This window comes from Aptenodytes forsteri, unplaced genomic scaffold (assembly GCF_000699145.1).
Source record: "Aptenodytes forsteri isolate BGI_AS27 unplaced genomic scaffold, ASM69914v1 Scaffold388, whole genome shotgun sequence".
Taxonomy (NCBI): Eukaryota; Metazoa; Chordata; class Aves; order Sphenisciformes; family Spheniscidae; genus Aptenodytes; species Aptenodytes forsteri.
Window position 1 is genome coordinate 411,135 of NW_008795433.1, and position 19,763 is coordinate 430,897.

Consider the following 19,763-nt stretch of genomic DNA (forward strand, 5'->3'; position numbering starts at 1 on the left):
TTTAAATGAGAAAGTCATCTGCAGTCCATGTAGACTAAACATCAGAGTTTAGGTCTGCCTCCAAAGGTCAGGTCTTCTCCTCCAAACCACTCCAGCTCCCACCCATGCTACTGTGGTGTTACGGAAAGAGCTGAAAAGCTCCACAGCTGACGTGAGAGCTGCATGCCTACAAAGCTTGGAAGTGTCTTAGCAAGGCAGAGGCAAACACAACTAGCTGCCTATAGCTGAGAGAGCAAAGGGTTGGCCAGTCTGCCAGGGGAAAACAGTAAGAAGGGTTCTCCCTTGATCACTCTTTGAGGAAGGGGAGATCTCCCGGCTTTTGAAGACGGGGGTATTCTGAAGAGATACGGGGCCAACAATTAACAGCAGCTTATAAGTGAAAATCTGAGAAAACTGAGATCTCTTAGCATTGTGAGGCTGAAAAAGCTTCTCCAGCCTTACAAAGGAAGGGAAGCCAGAGATGCTGAGGGGATAAGCAGCAGCTTAAAAGAAAAAAGGAGTAAGAAGGGGTGCAAGATGCTGTGCAGACTGCACAGACATTTGGGGCGCAAATTGGTATCACTATTTACAAGTAGCAATCGAGTCAGTTGACTTAGTGCTTATGCTCAATCTGGAGAGCAAGAAAGAAGAAAGTAACGTCAGAGGCACGCTACCTGTCTTCTGCTGGACAGAGAAAATTTGGGGTGAAAATTTGGATAATGCATGAGAACTTCTAAACAATTTTGAGAACACTCGTCTCTTGAAAACCAAATTGTGTTTCTGACTAAGCCCATTGCCAGCAGAAACCTTGCCATAAAAAATTACTGAATCGCCTGCTCAGAAGCATTTTTTTTTTTTTAACCATGGCTACAGCCCTCAAGGAGAGCATAGGAACAATGCTAACAAATAGGGCATATAAAAATTATTTTTTTTACTAAATATGTGTTCTCTTATGTTTGCAAGTAAAAAAAGTATACACGTAGTTGCTGTTCACCCACAGCATTAGTGTTGGTGTCCAGAATTCTGCATCTTAGTAAATTACATATGCATATGACATAGAATTAATATTTGTCTATACGTTCCTAGAGAGGCTTTGTGAATTTATATTCCTTTCATACAAACCATACACTTCTTATGAAAAATGCATGGTTTTTGTTGATGCTGAAGAAGCCTCTTCTCTTCTAGTTTGAGCTTGTTGTCCTTCGGCCCTAGATCCCCATTACACTCATTCCGTAGCTAGAATGATAGTATCTGTCAGGGAGGTGATAAATGCTAGGTCTATGCAGACTACAGATAACAGTGGTGAATTACCTCAGGCAGTTTTATGATTGGTGCTAAGGGCTTCTTTGCAACATTTAAAATTCACATGGGGGAAATTACGCATTTTTATTAGATGTGTTTTTCTCAGTGCTTTTAGGTAACGATTTGATAAAATCAAAATGTGAATTGTTACAACTGCACTTTTCAAATAATCTTAAATACCTGAATTTAAAAACACATATAGCTGCATAGATCATATTTTAAATGTATAGCTATGTAGATATATTTTAAGCCTGAAGAGGCGTCTGATTATCTTGTTTGACCAATCTAACATCAATCATTATTTTTCTATGAGATGTTTCAAAGCCAGCAGACTATTTTTATTCTTAAAGTCAATGTAAATGTGTATGATAATTTTGGAAACGCCTTTTTATTGATGTAAAGAAATACTGTAACATATTTTTTTATATATATGTTTATGTATGGTACCTGATGGATAAAACTAGAAGACGAGTCCTGTAGTGTTAGGTAGGGGGTACTCGCTGCAGACCATATGAGCCTGATTCACTAGCAGACTCTCTGCTGACTTCCAAGAGCAAGGCTTGCGGTGCTGTGTTATCTTAACTACATAAAAGTACAAACCAGCACATAATGGTGTACAAATGGCTTCAAGCTACCCCTCTGCGCTGCCAGCACTGAGCTGCTTTGAGGCTAGAAGAACAGCTTATACATCCCTAGTTTGTAAACTTCTACTGGCCACAGGATGGCCTGTAATTTCTAAAGCAATACGTGCTGCGGCCATGCCCCAGAAGTGTCTTTCCAGCTTCTAATACCTAGCCCAAAACATTTATGCAATAGTTTGCAAGGAACTCCTTGGACAGCATCTTCATAGGTATGTTTCACAATAACAGCACCACTTGAATTTGTTTTTACAAGTGTGTGTCTAGAAACTGTTTATATTTCTCTTTAGTCTTTTTGCACAGTGTAAAGGTTAAGGTATTGTGTATCCATTTGCGTATAAAGTATTCTAACTTTCTTGCAGTATTGATTTTTCAAGCTTAACACTCATTCAGGAAATGCTAGAGATACTTAATTTTGTTCAGTTTCAAAGGAACTTCAAAGGAAATTTCACTTCCAACTCAAAATACTTAATCATGTGGAAAAAAAGATGCTGAGCTGAATACCCTAAGTGTGCTGGTAGAGATGCGTGGCCTTGCAGATGTGCAAATCAAAGGAAGAAGATTAGAGAAGCATGTCCACTGTAATTCTTGCATCACTGCTTTTCATTTATGAAAATACCTTTTACCAGTCAGTCCATACTCTGAAAAAGCTATGCTTTAAGCTTACGGCTGTAAGAAAAGTGTGGAAGTGAGTCCCCTTACCCTGTGTTCTTTTAACAGTTCTCAATGTTTATTTTCACAGTGCATTGATAATATAAGGTGCAATGGTTTAATGACCATAGTGTTTGAAGAAAACTCAAAAGTCACAGTGCCACATATGATCAAGTAAGTGCAGCATTTTTTTTTGTCAGTGAACAAAATACCTTGTTGATTTTTTTCATAAAAGTTTTAACAAAAGAAAATGTATTTTTGGAAAAGACAACCTTTTAATTTATTTTTTCCCCCATTTTTGTTGAATGGAATTAATTCTACATCCCAAAACAGATCTTCTCAGATCTTTTTCTTAAAAGGGTAGAGATGACTCAAAATGGTAAACTCTCAATTCACAGTATTGGACTATATAGAATCACAGCTCAGGTTTTTCTATTATTTGTGAAACTGCCTTCACTTGTGCTTCGGATGAATAATTTTATTCTCTGTTAGCTCTTCTCTGTCATACCACTCATAATTTTACTGAATATATTTTAAAATGTCTTAAAAATTTAGGTGAGTGTAAACAAGTATCATTTTCCAAGGTATTTTGTTGTATTAGCCAAAATTTTTCTTCTCTTTGTTTCTCTTATTTCTGAGGAAAAATTATTTTTACTCATAATTTTAACTGATCACATCAAGGTAGCATCATTATTCATAAACCTGCTTCCTTCACCCTTGGATTCTTTCAGTCATTTATTGTAATAAGTAATTTTTATTTGTAGACAGCAATTTTCAGTACATGATTCCAAATTTCTAACACAATTATACCTCTTGGATCCTCTACATATCTGTATTTACATGAGTTTAACCTACTATTATCCAATATAAATATTGAAGAATAGAACATAGGGATAGAAATATAAGTATTTCCTTTCTTACTGTTATCTGTCACTAGGCCATTTCTCTCTCTTGGATGTACTCTGTACATGAAGGTTTCTCAAATGCTTCTTTTGTAGTTGTTGCCTCTCCTCTCTTTGTATATTTTCAGAAATGAAAAAGAGATAACATCTGCGAATACACTGTTAGGGCACATACCTTTGATCCCTGGAAAGAAGGCATTTTATTGTCTTCAGTTTTATTCCAGGAACTCTCCAGCATGTAAACCTTTCTGTTACCTGCTGAATGTTAACAATATGTTCATCTGTTTGCAAATTGTAGAGTACAGCAAGGTCTTAATCCCAATGTCAAGAGAAACAAATCTTAATTCTAAAAAACATACAGGATCTTAACAAGAGACACAGATTTGGTGTCCTCTTTCTGAGATTTTATTCATCTGATTTGTAGCACACATTGACCTTTAGAGTCAGATGTCTTTGGATGAAATAAAAAAAAAATTTCCACTTTTCTGAGGACCCAGCTTAAGAAAGGATTTTTTTCTTGGGTTTTTTTATGTAATGCAGTGTTTAAGTGTGTGGAGTATCTTGATGCTGTATTCTAAGAAAATCCAATCATTTTTGCTGAAAAGATCAGGCAGTATTGAAAGATGCTTTACATAGTATCCTATCCCTTTTTTTTAGGGACTAAGCCTTCAACTAGATAAAATTAAGCAAAACTGAATTTGGAAAAAAACCATCATGGGTAGGGTTATGTAAGTGATTAATTTTTGTTTTGAAGTGCAAACAAATATTGGTCCCAATTTTTTTACTGCAACAAAGCTCCTCGATGGTTTCTGCTTTGAAATTTGAGACGTTTCATGCTGTTCCCATTTGCTTTTTTTAAAAAAAAAATAAAAATCTTGGAGCCTGAGGGCTTACAAGTGAGCCTTAAGCTTAGTTAAGGGGTTAATTTTGCTGTCTCTTGCTGGAGTCCATTAGTTCATTTTATATAAAGCAAGAAAAAATTGCAATTGGTCCACAATTATTCTATGGTGAGCTTCTTGTACTATAGCTCTACAGGCCACAACAGCCTGAAAGAGACAAGAGGGGACAATTTTACCTCCTGTTTAATTTCAGAAATTTAGGCTTCATTAATGATTTCTTAGATTTTGAAATGTGAATTAATTGTTTTCCAAAAATAGAACTTAAATGGCCTTAGTTATGACATAAAATATAACCGAATGGAAGCAGGTTTCACCACAAATTAAGAGTTTTCTTGTGTTGATGAAATAGAAGAATGCATGTATATTTGCTGATTCTATGTTGACAGGAGCAGCTAAAGTGATATCACTGCTGTACCATAATCACTCTTCCTCTTTGGTAAAGTGTTCTAAATTTAATTTTTTTGTAGATCTGATGCTCGTCTTCATAGAGATGACATCGATATCTGCTTCAGCAAAACACTGAATTCCTGCAAAGTACCCCAAATCCGTTATGCAAGCGTCGAGCGCCTTTTGGAGCGGCTAACAGACTTGCGATTTCTAAGTATTGATTTCCTGAATACATTCCTACATACTTACCGCATATTTACTACTGCAGCTGTTGTACTGGAAAAACTTTCAGACATATACAGACGACCCTTCACTTCCATTCCTGTCAGGTGAGCTCTAGGGTTTTTTCCTTCTATCATACATTTCTTTACAGAAATATCATGGCGTCATTTGTTTGTTTGTTTTTCACCATGTTTGTTTGTTTTATGAATAATTTAAAAAGAAAGTTCTTCCTTTGTAAATAGGATGTAAGTTTTTAGATAAGTCTGTCTCAACTTTCTGCCCAGGCTTTGAGGACTAACTGTCATAGATTTTGCAGTGCCATGCTGATTTGCATGAAATTTGTCTGTAAGTGTTTCCACTTAGATCTGTTTGGCGTTTATTATCTGTTGATTTTTTTTCTTTATTTCTCTCAGGTCCTTGGAGTTATTCTTTGCCACCAGTCAAAACAACAGAGGAGAGTACCTGGCTGATGGGAAGTCACCTCATCTCTGTCGCAAGTTTTCTTCTCCTCCTCCGTTGTCACTTTCCAGAACTTCCTCACCTGTCAGAACCCGAAAACTCTCGTTGACCTCACCACTGAATTCAAGGATCGGTGCCCTTGACCTCTCTACTTCATCTGCAGCAAGCAGTCCTACCTCGACCTACAGCCCAGCCACCTCCCCGCCACCAACGGGTAGCAAAGTACCGCTGGACCTCAGCAAAGGGCCCTCCTCTCCTGAGCAAAGCCCTGGCTCCATAGAGGACAGTTTGGAGAACCCTCGCGTTGACCTCTGTAACAAGCTGAGGAGAAGCATTCGAAGAGGTATTATATACCCACAAAATACTGAATGTTACTTTTGATAAATAGGGTAGTCTCTAAGGTAGGCTTGACTTTTATCAGATTACTGCTGAGAAGTTGTTTCTTATGTCTTTTTTTTTCCTCTCCTGATCACCCTTAGTTGTGTTATGAAATCAAATACTCTGCTCTCTGTTTCTTCTCTAGTAGAGGCTGCAATGTATTGTCTGTTTCCACCACTTTGTTGCTTCTTTGTAGTAATAGCAGTATGGCAGAATGGCCTTGTCTGTTTTCACTTCAGCAGAGTGTTAAGGAGAAAGGCAGAAGGAAATACTTGATGCCAGTTGTGTTTCCTGAGGTGAAAGATTTTTGAGTTGTACCGTTACTACAGGAAATAAATTATTAAGTTAAAAAGAAATAGGGATGTAAAGCCTTAACAGCTTTAACATGTTTACATGACAGGGCTAGTTTTCCAGAAAGATTTCATCACTAATCCAAACAAATAATTTATGTGATGCACTTGGTACATTGGTGAGGTTCATACCACCTGGTTGCTATCCATCCAGAAGGTAGATGTCTAAAATAGATTAATTGCTCCTATGCAAATGCCTGTTTTCCTCTGTGGATTGTGTAAGGCACCTTGGAATAGGTACTACTTCCAGAGGGCTAAAGTTAGTTGATATAAACCTCAGTGTGGGCATCTAGAATGGCATCATTGTATTTATAGATGGCAAAGCAAGAAAGTAGCTCTAATCTCATAGGATGCATAAGTGTGTGCTTACTTCTCATTGCTCTTTAGGGATGAAGGGATTGTCTTCTGAATTAGAATAGAAGTATATAGTAATTTTTTGTATTGTTGTTACTTAAACAGAAGATGAGGAAGTAAAAAAATGCTCTTTTATTCCTAAACTTCATGTTTAGAAATGGTCTTACATGGCCTGACTTACAGTCTGAGGAATTTCAACTGTAAATCTGAGCAGAATGTACCTCAATTTTACTTGCAAGTACTGTAACAATGAAAATTGGTATAACGCAAGAAAAAAAAGATTACTAAACATAAACTAAGAAAAATATGATTGAAGTGTTAAGTTTACTCCTTACTGATGAATTGAAATAAGTGCCCTGGTAAGAAATTTGATGTTGTATTATGCAGAGGGGTTGTTTTTACAGAATGTATTCTATTGTTTAACAAAAAATCTTTTTAAAAGGCAAGTTAGCCACCTTAGCATTATAGGAGTCTATGCTTGCCCATGCTTTATGCTTTCATAAAATGCTAGTTGGCTGTTACACGTAATCATTATATTTCTGTATGCTGGATGTTTTTAAATTAATAGCATAACAGACTACTTATATATATAAAATATAATATTTACTGTGTAGAGTTGGGCAAATTCTTCTTGTGCACCAGTGTAACCACATTCAAATCAATGTGATAACACAGCATGTCCCAAGATATAGGCCATGCATTAAAATTAATTGTACACAGGTAACTGCAGTCTTAGGTGTAACATTTTTTGCTGTACGCTGTAAACTAGTGAAGAAAGGTTATTCTGGCCTAGTGTTAGCACTAGGCATTGTTGCAGAAGTATTCAGATTTTGCATTCCAGTCTATCAAAGCTGGAAGTGTCATCTGGGCAGCGTGAGGAACATTTGGAAATGGCAAGAACCTCATATAAATGCCAAATTGCTGTCTGTGCAGTGTCTCCAGTCCCTTTGGGGATCTCCTGCTGAACAGTTTGCACTCAGTTTGGAGGAATTTGCAGCTAGATAGCTCTGTTCTGCAGGGCAAAGTCCTTTTGTCACCCAGCTGCATATAGCATGCTGAGGAAGAGAAGTTTAAAAAGAAATCTCACAGGGAGAATGGAAACAGGTAGTAGGAGAACTGCAAAATGCTAATCTGCACATTTCCTATCATATGTAATGTGTTTCTTTGTTTCTGAAGTTTTCTGGGTAAGGAGACCAGTTCTACTTAATCAGGAGCCACCACCCCATTACAGTTAATACTGTTGCTCTGATACTGCCAGATTTCCAAGAAAACAGCTATGGCTTACTCTAAATCCAATGTAACCATGCACATTCTGTTCCCCAGGACATATTATTATGGTGGTTGTTGTTCTCCTTGAATGCTGTCCATTTACATCCTGGAATTTCCACCTTCTTCACCCACTTACAAAGTTGTTGTTTGCTTTCAAAGTTTTTGTTTTGCAAAGTTTTTGTTTATATCTATATTTTATGTATACAATGCTTATGCTGCAGGCAGTTGTCATTCATACCAAATGTAGGATATATTTTATAAGTTTGTTTTCCCTCATTTCGGAAGTAGTATTTCTGCCATTCCTTTTTTATTCTTCTGATAGAAGAGGTCCTCCATGGAGTAATCTGCTCTCCAGTGCTGTTTTGCCATTTTATTGGGCAGTTTTTGATTACACATAGTTATCCAACAAGGACTATTTTCCCTAGCTCATATAAAACCTATGAGTTCAAGTATCCTTATTACATTTGCATTTCACTGCATATTCTGCTGACTTAAAGTGCAGTCTTATCCAAGCTATTTTTAAAACTGACAACTTGCTGGTTTTCACCAAGTCCTTTATTTATGAGCTTTTGTGTGGCTGTCATTGGTACAAAACTTTCCCAGTCCTTTAACTCCATCCAGAGGATAATTATTGCTGAGTCTTCTTAATGCAAAAGTTTCATGGCAAGTTCCAGAAGCAGTACTGTTTAAAACAACTATAAACCACAGATTAAACATAAACAAACATAAACAACTTTGTGTTAGATGGTATTCATAGAATCATAGAATAGTTTGGGTTGGAAGGGACTTCTAAAGGTCATCTAGTCCAACCCCCCTGCCGCAGGCAGGGACATCTGCAACTAGTTCAGGTTGCTCAGAGCCCCGTCCAACCTGACCTGGAATGTTTCCAGGGATGGGGCATCCACCACCTCTCTGGGCAACCTGTGCCAGGGTTTCACCACCCTCAGCGTAAAAAAGCTCTTCTTTATATCTAGTCTAAATCTACCCCCATTTAGTTTAAAGCCATTCCCCCTTGTCCTGTCGCAACAGTGGTATTAGGTTGGTATTGAAACACTGGTATTAAGTGCTGTTAATTAATGACCATTTTTTAAACATTACCTTTCAGTGAAGCCCCCTTTGATGTACATATTCTTTTTTTATCAATGCAGTACAGTTCAGATTGTTCAAAATTGATCATTTGCAGACTTTCCATCTTTTGGTGTTTGTAAACTGAGAGTGCTGAATCACCCACATACTCTATAATCTCTGCAGGGGCACTCCATAGCTAATACAAACTAATCTGACTACACTCTGTGCTTTAAAAAAGCATATCTTAAAGCCCCATATCGTACTTCCCTATGGCCTCTTGATATTTTCACAGAACATTTATACTTTATAAATACATTAATATAACATAACCTAATTATTGATACATTAATTAACTTGTTATATAGTTTATATAATATGATATAATATAATATAATATAATATGTGGCATCTGTACAATTGACCAGCATGATTGCAGGGGAAATGATTGTGAATTCTTGATGCTACTCAGATTACTTAAGAGTTGTAAATTATGAACGATCATCCCAGTATTAACATTTATTCCCTTTTAAAGCAGCAGTTCTAGAATCTGTGTCAGTGGACCGGACAATTCCTGAAAGCACTTCAGCAGTGGATACCACAGAGCTTTCCCCATGTAGATCCCCTTCGACACCACGTCATCTCCGCTATCGTCAACCAGGAGGTAAGAACCTGATGTTTCTTGCCTCTATCAGTCCCTTTAAAGAGTTTAAATACTGTAGCTGTAATCTTTGCAGGATATTAGAAAAGAATAATTTTTGAATAATGTGTTTTGCTTGTATTTTCCTTATTTCTCAGGTATTTAAAAAAAAGCTGTTAGAATGTAAATTATGCTGGTTAATTTGTACAGTAATAACAAAAGACTTGGAAGCATATTAGGACTTAGGTATTATGAAATGTTCTTAAATAGCTCGAGCAGGATGTGCCCAAGTTCAAGACTAATATTGAATCAGTCCTATTCTCACAAAGCTCTAAAGACCTTGATAGATTTTTTTTCAGCTACTAAGGGGACATATTTTGGGCACCATATGTAATCATGAAATACGCAACACCCGTTATTGTCAATGGGGAGTGACTGTGTCTGTTTCTTTGTATAACACTGAACACTTACAGATGGTGTCACATTATTTGTTCCAAAATTTAAATAAACTGCCCAACTGAAGAGGAAAAGTGAGAGCTGGAGCTCCTCAAATAGCACTCACATGGCTCTTTGAAATCATTAGCAGAGCTGTGAGCTACGTCCATGAACACTTAAAATGCTGCCATCTCGTGCAAGCCAGATTTCTAGGCAGTTATTTCATGTCTGGGATTAAAACAACAAAAACAGAGCAGTCTTCTCAACTGTTAATAAGTTGCTGAGACATTTTAATTTTAAACCAATAGTAATCTTCTGTTATTGGGCATGTTTATGGTGAGATGGCAAGATTTGGAGTTGGGAACTGTGGGGAACAGTGCCATATTATCTGAGTACTAGTCAGAAGCAATGTTCACAGCACTTCCTATAGAGAAAGCTTGATAAATTGTGCAAAACTGTACTCATCCTAGGCAGTGACCTGGGAAAATATGTGAATCTTGTTATCAGAAGTTGGTTAATATGCTTAGTTCTCCAACATGATTTTTTGTTTAGGTTAATTTTCTACACCATTGTTTTTGTCTTTTTTTTTTGTCTTTTTCTGTTTGGTTACTGCTTGTTCCTCACCTTGGCAGTGTCTTAGACATTTTTTTCCATAGCAACATTAATTATACCAACCTGGAAATAAAACTTAAATCACAAATATGATTATGATATTTTTATTTCCCTTAATATAAAGTCCTCTGGCAATGAAAACGTAAAATGTTCACAAAGTATAAACATTAGTGAAGATTTTAAGTATTATTGTTGCTTAACTTGAAAAATATGAAAAGTATGTAGAAGTTGTAAACTTTTCTCTGTCTGTTCCCTTTACAGTACAAACTGCTGACAACAGCCACTGTTCGGTTTCTCCTGCTTCTGCTTTTGCTATTGCTACAGCTGCAGCAGGGCATGGGAGTCCACCAGGTGAGAGAAATGTGCTGTACAAAAGAGAGATAACAATAAGATACCTAGGTCTCAAAAGGTAAGTATTTCCTAAGAACATAATTATTTGAATCCTAAATAGCCACTGATTGGTTACTTTAATCTGCTGGTGGTTTGTGTCTGGAATCCTGCCCTTTGTGTGGACATTGCAGTACGACATTCACAGATAGTTGGAGCCTTGGCTTCTGGTTATGTGGCCGTTATGAAAATATTTGTAATGTAACTGATTTAATTGAAAGTGAAATTGACCCGTAAGAATGACTAAAACAGCTTATGACAGACTGTTCAGGTACATCCAGCCCTGCTGCATTTCCTGCTATGGCAGTCTGGAAATTTTGGCTGATGAAGCAATTTATGTCACCAAAGAGTAAAATCATCTTTTAGGCTGTTTATTTACCACCCTGTCCTGGGGAGTTGCCAGCAACCATTGCCATGTCTACTTGAAAGAAGGAAAGGATGAGAATGTATTCAGAAATATCTTTTAGAACAAAACATGCAACCTAACAAATGAGGACTGCATACTATACCACATACCTTCAAGAAACTCATGTGAGCTTTCTGTCTTGCTTTTGTGGACCATAAGGAGACTGCCAAACTGTTCAGTGAGATTTTGAACTATCGTGATATAAACCAATGATAGCTTTTCTTGCTGACTTAAATCAGAATTACATTTACCACTCCACATTTTCAGTTCATCATCTATTAGTTGAATTCTTGTATTCTGTCCTTAATATTTCTAGTCCAGACTATTACTGAAAGATTAATGTTTTACATATATGTAATCTGCTAAACATCTAGATCATATCTTTCTTGGTTTTATTTTTTTTGTATTCACTTACAATTTAAGATTTTATTTTGAAAATAAGCCTTTTTATGTCCATGGTTGGTGTACATAACAGCAGTTGTACTTAACTAAATTATTGCAAATGCATACTGTATATTCCTTGGAAAGCAGCTATGTTGTCTGCTGACTGGAGGTATTTAGCGCAACTTAAACTACTTGATTTAAGTTTTGAATTCGCTTGCTGTCTTGCTGTGTACCCTTTGACATACTAATATCTTGCACTAACTGAGTCCTGTCCTAGGTCATGTTACAAATAAAAAGCAACTTTTTTGAAGTCCAAAAAATGACTTTCACTTTGCATTGACACACTCAAACCCACAGTTCATTTTGATTATCTATGATAAAGCATAGTCCAACTGTAAATTAACACCTGCCTCTTTTCCATCATAACTGTTGGAATGTTAAGAAACTGCTTTGAAGACCCTAGTCTCAAAATCATTCATGAATTTCTATGCAAGTCAGTAAATTGTCACCGTTGATTTTGGTGGATTTTGTATCCACTGTGTCTAAAGTTGTGGTGATTCACTTGATGAGTGAGTAGGCATCATGAAAAAATAATTTCTGGATAAACATGGATCAGTGCTCCTATTACTCTTGTGTACTTCCTGTGGTCTTCAGATGATCACAAGAGAGTAATGGTCAGTTTTAGGAACTTTATGAACCTGTCACAAACATGTATTTAGTAAATTTTTTTGAAATGATGAATATCTTCTGCCTTTGGAATCAGACACTGCCAAGGAATCAGCGACACATTTTGCTTTATGAATTAATTCCAGTACATTTACAAATTGTTCAAATAACGCAGTAAGAGTAAAAAATACTGTTTTTTCCTACTAGGATCAATTAAATTCAAAATTACTGTTTCTGTATTGTTAAAAGCACAGCTTTTCAATATTTGTAGTATTGAAGTTCTGAGAGAAAATAAAATCTACAAGTAATTGAATCAATCAGTTGAAGGAATATCAAAGCATGGGGATGTTGAAAAAGGAAAAAACAGCATCCCTAATATTCTTAAGTACTTTTTTGTGTTGCTGTTTAAGCTAGTTCTGCATAAAAGGTCATTCTTCTGGGTGATGTAAAAAAAAGTAAGACGGTTCTGCAGCAAATCTGACAAGAAAAGTGTGTGGTGGGGAGTCTCAGGAGACTGAGCTGGAGCAAGGCTGTCCACCTGTAATAAATATGAAAATGCAAGTCTACAAACCACAGCTTAAACAGCTGAATCACCTGTTTGGTAACTTGATGCAGTGAATCATGGTAGAGATGGTATTAAAGTTGCAGAGTCATGCAGTTCAAATTTGGGTAATTAAGATAATTTTATTTCTTCCCCATGTATGTGTTATCATAATTATGTGGTTCTTTAAAATAACGCGTTTTTTTCCCAGTGGGCTCCTGTCTCATTCATTGCATAGGATGGACATGATCCCTCAGTGAATCAGGTCTGGGTGGTGAATGAGATTTATGGCTCTTTTTCTTTTTTCAGTTGGTCCTTGGCCTCACTGCCACAGGCATTGTGATGTGTGCCATTTAATATACTCCTATATGGAACATAAATAGAATGGCAGGTGAAATTCAGTGTTGATAAATACTTAGTGATGCACGTGAGGAAAAACAGTTTGAGCTCTACACCTGAAAGGATGGGCTCTGTGCTGGGCATTATCGCTGAGGACCGAGATCTAACAATTACAATAGATAGTTCCATTAAACGATCTTAGTGCTCAGCAGAAGCCAAAGAGGTAGAGGAAACATCAGGAATTCTTAGGAAAGGAACAGAGAACAAAGCAGAGAAGACCATTGTGCTACCACAGTATAAAACCAGAATTTGCACACATATTGAACCCTATGTACAGTTGCGATACGTCCTGTTTGAGATGAGAGGATGAGAACTAGAGAAGGTTGAGAGTTTGCAATCAAGGATGAGTGGAAGTATAAAATAGTTTCTGTGCATTTGACGTTTAGAGAAGAGATGACTTGGAGGGTTGATGAAAGTTCTGCAAAATCATGGATGTCATAGTGAGAGTTAGGAGGCATTTGTTGCTTTTTCTTTTTTCAAGAGGTAGGAGGCATCAGATGAATTTCATGAGGCCAAGGTTCAAAACAAACACAAGTTTGTGGTTCTTTGTGCAACGAATAGAAGGCCTGTGAGATTCTGCTGAGGGACATTGTGAAGGGAAGAGACTTACCCAGATTCAAAAAGTGGACAGCTACCTGCAAGCGAGAGCCATTAGTAGTTACTAGACTGGCAAACTAGAACACGTTCAGGAGCTGAAATCAGGTGGAGGTTGTGGGAGAATATTAGGAGGTAAGAGTCATCTCTGTGTCTTCTGTTCTCACTGTTCCCTGAAACATTCTGGCTTCTGGCCATTTTGGTTTGGTTTGGTTTGGTTTGGTTTGTTTTTCAGGGTATGATTTCTTAGCTCTTCTCAACTTTCCATCTTCCAGTTCTGACTGTTCAGGAGTGCATTGAGGCAAGCAGGTTAACAGACTCATTGGAAAGCCCTGTAGTCACAAACTCTACCAGAACCAGACATGAAGAATATTTAATCATCTCCTGTGGGAAGTGCTGGCCATAACATTTTATAGTTGCTGTCACCATGCAATGATAAGTTTATATACTGATAAGTATGCAAAGCTCTGAACAGCTCTCCCAAGGGCATATGATGGCTTTGCTTATCTTATGATAAGCAACTGGGGGTATGCTGCCTGTGTTGGTCTTGTCTGCAGGCTTCATGACTGCAGGTGGCTTGATGGGAAGCCAAAGTTGAAAGACTTTTCAGTACTTTGGTCTGCTTTAGATATTCGTGCACTTTCCCCTTTGGATGCAGCCTGAGTGCAGTGCATGTTGGCAATGTTTTCAGTCTGCTCCATCCCCACTGTGGGGATCAGTGCTGTGCTTCAGGGTCCTTGATAGTGTTTTTGGGGCGCCCTCATCTGTTGGGCTCACTTGTTATCTGGGTGCACATGAAGTGCCCATGTAGGACTACCAGGGCGCTAAGAACAGCTCATGCTTGGGTTGCCCCACCACACCATATGCTGCACTAGTTTATGAGCTGCTGAAAAGGAGGTGCTGGGCACCACGGCATTGCTCTGCAGCATACGGAGCTTCTGCAGTATATAGAACCTGTCTCTGAACTCAGAAGAGTTTATGAGTTATGCTCTTCAGCAGTTCTTTTTAACTTACTGGTTTTGTTGCCATTAATTTCAGTTATTTTACAGGTAGCTGCTTTTATGATGCCGAGCTGTACTAATTGCCCAATTGTTTAGTCCATCTGTCTAGTTAAATATTAATCTCTACATATCTTAAACATGTTTTTGTTTATTCTCTTCCAGAAAAATTGCATATTACTTGTTTATTTTAACAGCATGATAAAGATAAATAGAAATAGGAAGTGAAAGTAAAGAAAGGTAAATAAGGCACCCCACGTGCACAGCTTGGTGCCTGCATGAATGATAATATGCACAGTAGGGATTAATAGAGCATATTGTGTCTTTTACATGTTCTTTCTCTTTTGAGGGATGTGAAGGATGGCTGGATGGCTCATGGCTTACTGCAGCTGTAGTGCTCTGTCACCATTAATAGGTTGCTGCACACCTTCATTCTTTTCCCAACTTCTTAAAGTAGGATAATAATACTAGCACATTCTATCATAGAAATGGACAGGTCAAAGTAATCTTTATTCTGCAGTCTTACAGGTTTCTTTCATTGCAATACAGCTCATTCTTCAGCAAGGGAAGAGAACAAAGTTATGCAAGCATCCTTCTCCAGAGGAGTGAAAAGCATCCAGTTTTCATGACTGGATGTAAACTGGTACAAACTCAAGTTGCTGATACAGGGACAAGTATTCTTTACTTATTCTGAATTACCATTTCCCTATTCTCATGACTCTTTGTCATTGCTCCTAGCGCTTCTGTTCACCTACATGCTTCTCAGAGTGGTAGATAAGCCCCGAGCAATCACAAACATATGCCTGCACGGAGGCATCAGTTACTTGAGCTGTTTCTTTCCCCACTGTTCATACACCTCTAGAAAATTAGTTCTTGATTTCTGCTTGAATCAGTGGCAGCTTCCATAATCAACACAGAGGTTATCTAGCAGCCCTGTTCCAATGTCTGCCTTACTCTTTTTCCATATGGAAAAGTTCCTATAAAAATGTTACTGTTAACGGTCTCATCCTAATGAATGTCCTGTAATCTCTTCTTTTAGCTTTGCAATGAGAGTTAGGTAGTCCTTAAGTGGAACTCCAGGGAGCTGCAGTGAGCCCCATCTCTTCAGGAGTGATTTCCTTCTCTTCTCTGAGAGTCTCTGTCACATAGCCAGTGTCAAAAAACAGGAGTGAGACTGGTAATGTGGGAGAGGAACCTCCTGCCAAAATACTCGCCAATCATTTGTAGTTTTGCTGCAAAAATCCTACAGATGTTACAGGAATTAAGTAACAGCAGTATAATCTATACAGCACCCACACAAACCCTAGCACTAGATAAAAACAATCTATATGGAAAAGTATTTATTTCATCTGTGGCTTGTAGAACTTGCAAATTTCCCTGGTTTATCTTTGTACAATTCTTTCAAACATGTTATTGCTTTTTTTTCTCCTTAACTTTTTATTTATGCCTGTTGTGCACAGAATCAGAGCACTATGTCAGGATCAGTAAGATATCATGCACTGATTTTTAAAGAAGAAACATCTTTTGGTGTTCATTTACTGAAACTGCTCTGCGTGCAGGTCCTCATACTTGTTAATAGTCATAAACTATGAAGGTGCTCTGTGACTAGAAGAGATTCAAGCTTTACTTAAAATCTCTGAATAGTTGTATGGATGAAGCCAAATTAGCAAAATAATGCTGTGTTGTTTTTATAAATAATTAATAAAGTAAAAAGTACTTACATAAGCTTAGCAAATGTACAAAATTCTTCTCTGCTAAGAATGTCTAACACAACTTGGAGAAAAATAGTTAATGTTAAATTGATCATTTTATTTTGAAACAGTTCTACTGAACACGGGCTTCAAGGAGATCGTTTTGACAAAAACTTAAATTCAAGATCTAAATTGATCTTGTATACTCCTTATATTTTTTATATTATTAGCAGATATACTGCAAGAGCTTTGAGAAGCTTATTTCTTCCTCAACTCAAACTAGAGACCAAAAATCTCCCAACATGGAAAATAAATGTTAGACAAGAAGCAAATACTTAAACCCAAACAAACAGGTTGTTCCCTCATGAACATAGCAGCTTTATTTCAACAGCTCTGTCATCCGATTTTGAGCTAGGTACGTCAGTATTTCCAGTGTGCCGCATGCTTCAAAGCTGCCTTCCTCCTCCTACAGCATGCCGATCCATGCTGTAGAGAACGTACCATTTTTCACAAGAACAAGGTGACATATTATGGGAGAGGATGGGAGTGGGATGGAAGCTTGTGGTTGGCAGGAGGGCCTGGCTTCTTTAGTATAAGCATTTGTTTTTTAAAACACATGTGAAAGGGAGAGGAGAGAGTGAGAAAGAAGTAGGGAAAAAAGAGCCTTTGGGGGAGTATCTCTGACAAATATGATTTGCACGTAGGAAAATCTGCCCCATGCTAGCAAGGAGGAAAGATGGTTTTATTCTCTCTGATTTCAGTGATTTAAAGGAGCAATTAAAATAACAGCTTGAAGCTTTGAAGCATCTACACAAAAATGAATTGCTTACATACTATGCCTTTCAATTAGTTGCCTGCATATATCTCTGGTGCTAAATTACCTTTGACTTGAGTTATTTACCTGAGTATTGTTTAGGAGAGAGAATTTTTCCTAAAGCTTCTGCATTTTGTAGCGTGTACCCTATCAAAGATCATTTCAAAAGATCTCTCAAACAATCAGCCTGCAAATCCTTTCTTATGCAGAGAAAGTACAACCAGCTCCTTCTCTTTTCACAAACCCACTCTGGTGGTTCAGAGAAGCAATCTTAATGTAAATTGCCCTTGGTTTTAGGCTAGCAATACTAATCAGCCTGTTTACCAGACCATTTTCTGGTATCATCTGCTTTTCCATAGCTCTTACAATCTGTCTGCAGAAGTGATCAGACAGTCCTTTGCAGCTGCAGCAGATTCTCAACAAAGCAAGCACAAAACCTGCTCCATTACTGTGCTAGCTGCAGCTGATAAATGCAAGCAGTATCTTCCTTCAAAGCAGTTCAATATGCCTGGACATTCAAAAGTACCTCCTGGTGCCACTGCCACACGCTGCCATGGAGCAGTTTCCACTGTTGACAATGCATCTAATATTGTGTTGATATCTAATGTGAATTCTGGATCAATGGTCCTGCAGTCACGTCACTGTCTATGGAGGGATCAAGTTCCTTTCTTAATCTTAAACTTTGTGTAAAAAGTTAGCTATATGCTACTTTCCACTAATCAGTTATGCATCAGCACATTAATTCTATGCATAAGTTATGCATTAGCGATGGAAAAGATGTACAGAGGGAAGTGTGTAATCCTTTTACAGTGTGTCTGATTTATTTTGACTTGGTTATTTTTGAATTCCTGATCACTGCCTGGGACAAAACATTGGAGGCCCTTTCTGTATTTTGTTTGACCACTTCTGATGTCAAGATGCCAAACCTCAATTTTAGAGCAATTGAATGTGGTTGAGGATAAATAGTGTGGAAATACTTAGGCGAAAGTGTCAACTTTAAGAGCCAGTGACTGATGTGAAAGTGTCAACTTCAGGAGCCACTGAAATGAATACGAAAAGTCCTCATATCCTCAGAGGTGCTGTAGGAGTTTGTCTGCCATAACATACCCCAACTGTAACAGCAATAACAAATATAAATAGACTTTTGTAAATTACAGCTGTGGTTTCCAGTATGACATATCTCTTGAAAGCTGCATAAGCACTGAAGTTGAGCCAGATGAGTCCTGTGAACTCTCAGTCGGACACACTTTATCCCTGCTTGATTACTGTCACAATATTAGATGGATAAAAATTAGCTAAAAGTAATAATTCATGTTTCATGGAGTTCCAGATTGCACAGTGGGTCGTGTGTAGGCCTTTCCATTCTGATAAATCAGGCACAGATTGATTAAGGCTGACTGCTTTTTTTAAAAGGCCAAAATTATCATGAGAAAGTTTTACCAAAGTTTCACAAATTATTAGTGAGAGCTGCTTAGCTTATTTCAGGTTGTGACCAGTGGTGCTATTCTGCAGTCATTCAAACTACTTGCCAGCTCCCAGTGTGACAATATTTTTGTTTTGTTTGTTCTGGCACAAGCACTAATTGGAGTAATAGAATGACACAGCTTGTGCTAGATGATACAAGGGAGATCAGATCCTATGTGCACGTCCATGTGTCCGTGTGTCTGTAGTTGTATGTATGACTGTGCCAAGAGGAGGCACTGTAGCTGTACATACTGCTGCCAGGTGCATTCAGCACTTAAGCTGAATAATGTGACTTGGAGATGTACCATGCAAAATAATGAAGGCATACACTCCCAGTGGGATCCTGTTGATCCCCGAAATGGAAAAGCATGTAGAAACATACATTATGCTTTAAACAGATACAGTATTTCCTCGGTTGTTACCGTCTTGCACACAGATTGATGTATGTAGTTCCACAGTCAAGGATATCAGCTGTACTGTTCAGGGAGTATGTTGTGGTTTAACCCAAGAGGCAGCTAAACACCACACAGCCATTCGCTCACTCCCCACCCACCCCAGTGGGATGGGGGAGACAATTGGGGAAAAAAAAAAGTAAAATTCATGGGTTGAGACAGACAGTTTAATAGGACAGAAAAGGAAGAGAAAATAATAATAATAATAATGATAAAAGAATATACAAAATAAGTGATGCACAATGCAATTGCTCACCACCCACTGACCGATGCCCAGCCAGTGCCCGAGCAGCGATCACCCCTCCCCCGGCCAGCATTCCCCCAGTTTATGTACTGAGCATGACGTCCCATGGTATGGAATGTCCCTTTGGCCAGCTGGGGTCAGCTGTCCTGGCTGTGCCCCCTCCCAGCTTCTCACTGGCAGG

General features: G+C 37.9%; 1 protein-coding gene across 1 annotated transcript in view; it reads left to right on the forward strand.

The window, feature by feature from the left end:
• Window positions 1-19,763, forward strand: part of RASGRF2 (Ras protein specific guanine nucleotide releasing factor 2) — a 145,798-nt gene that overhangs the window by 74,568 nt on the left and 51,467 nt on the right. Inside the window, exons 13-17 of the mRNA XM_009281018.1 lie at window positions 2,662-2,744; window positions 4,839-5,087; window positions 5,394-5,782; window positions 9,391-9,519; window positions 10,804-10,893. Coding sequence (XP_009279293.1) covers window positions 2,662-2,744; window positions 4,839-5,087; window positions 5,394-5,782; window positions 9,391-9,519; window positions 10,804-10,893 — 940 coding nt within the window. The remainder of the gene's footprint in view (window positions 1-2,661; window positions 2,745-4,838; window positions 5,088-5,393; window positions 5,783-9,390; window positions 9,520-10,803; window positions 10,894-19,763) is intronic.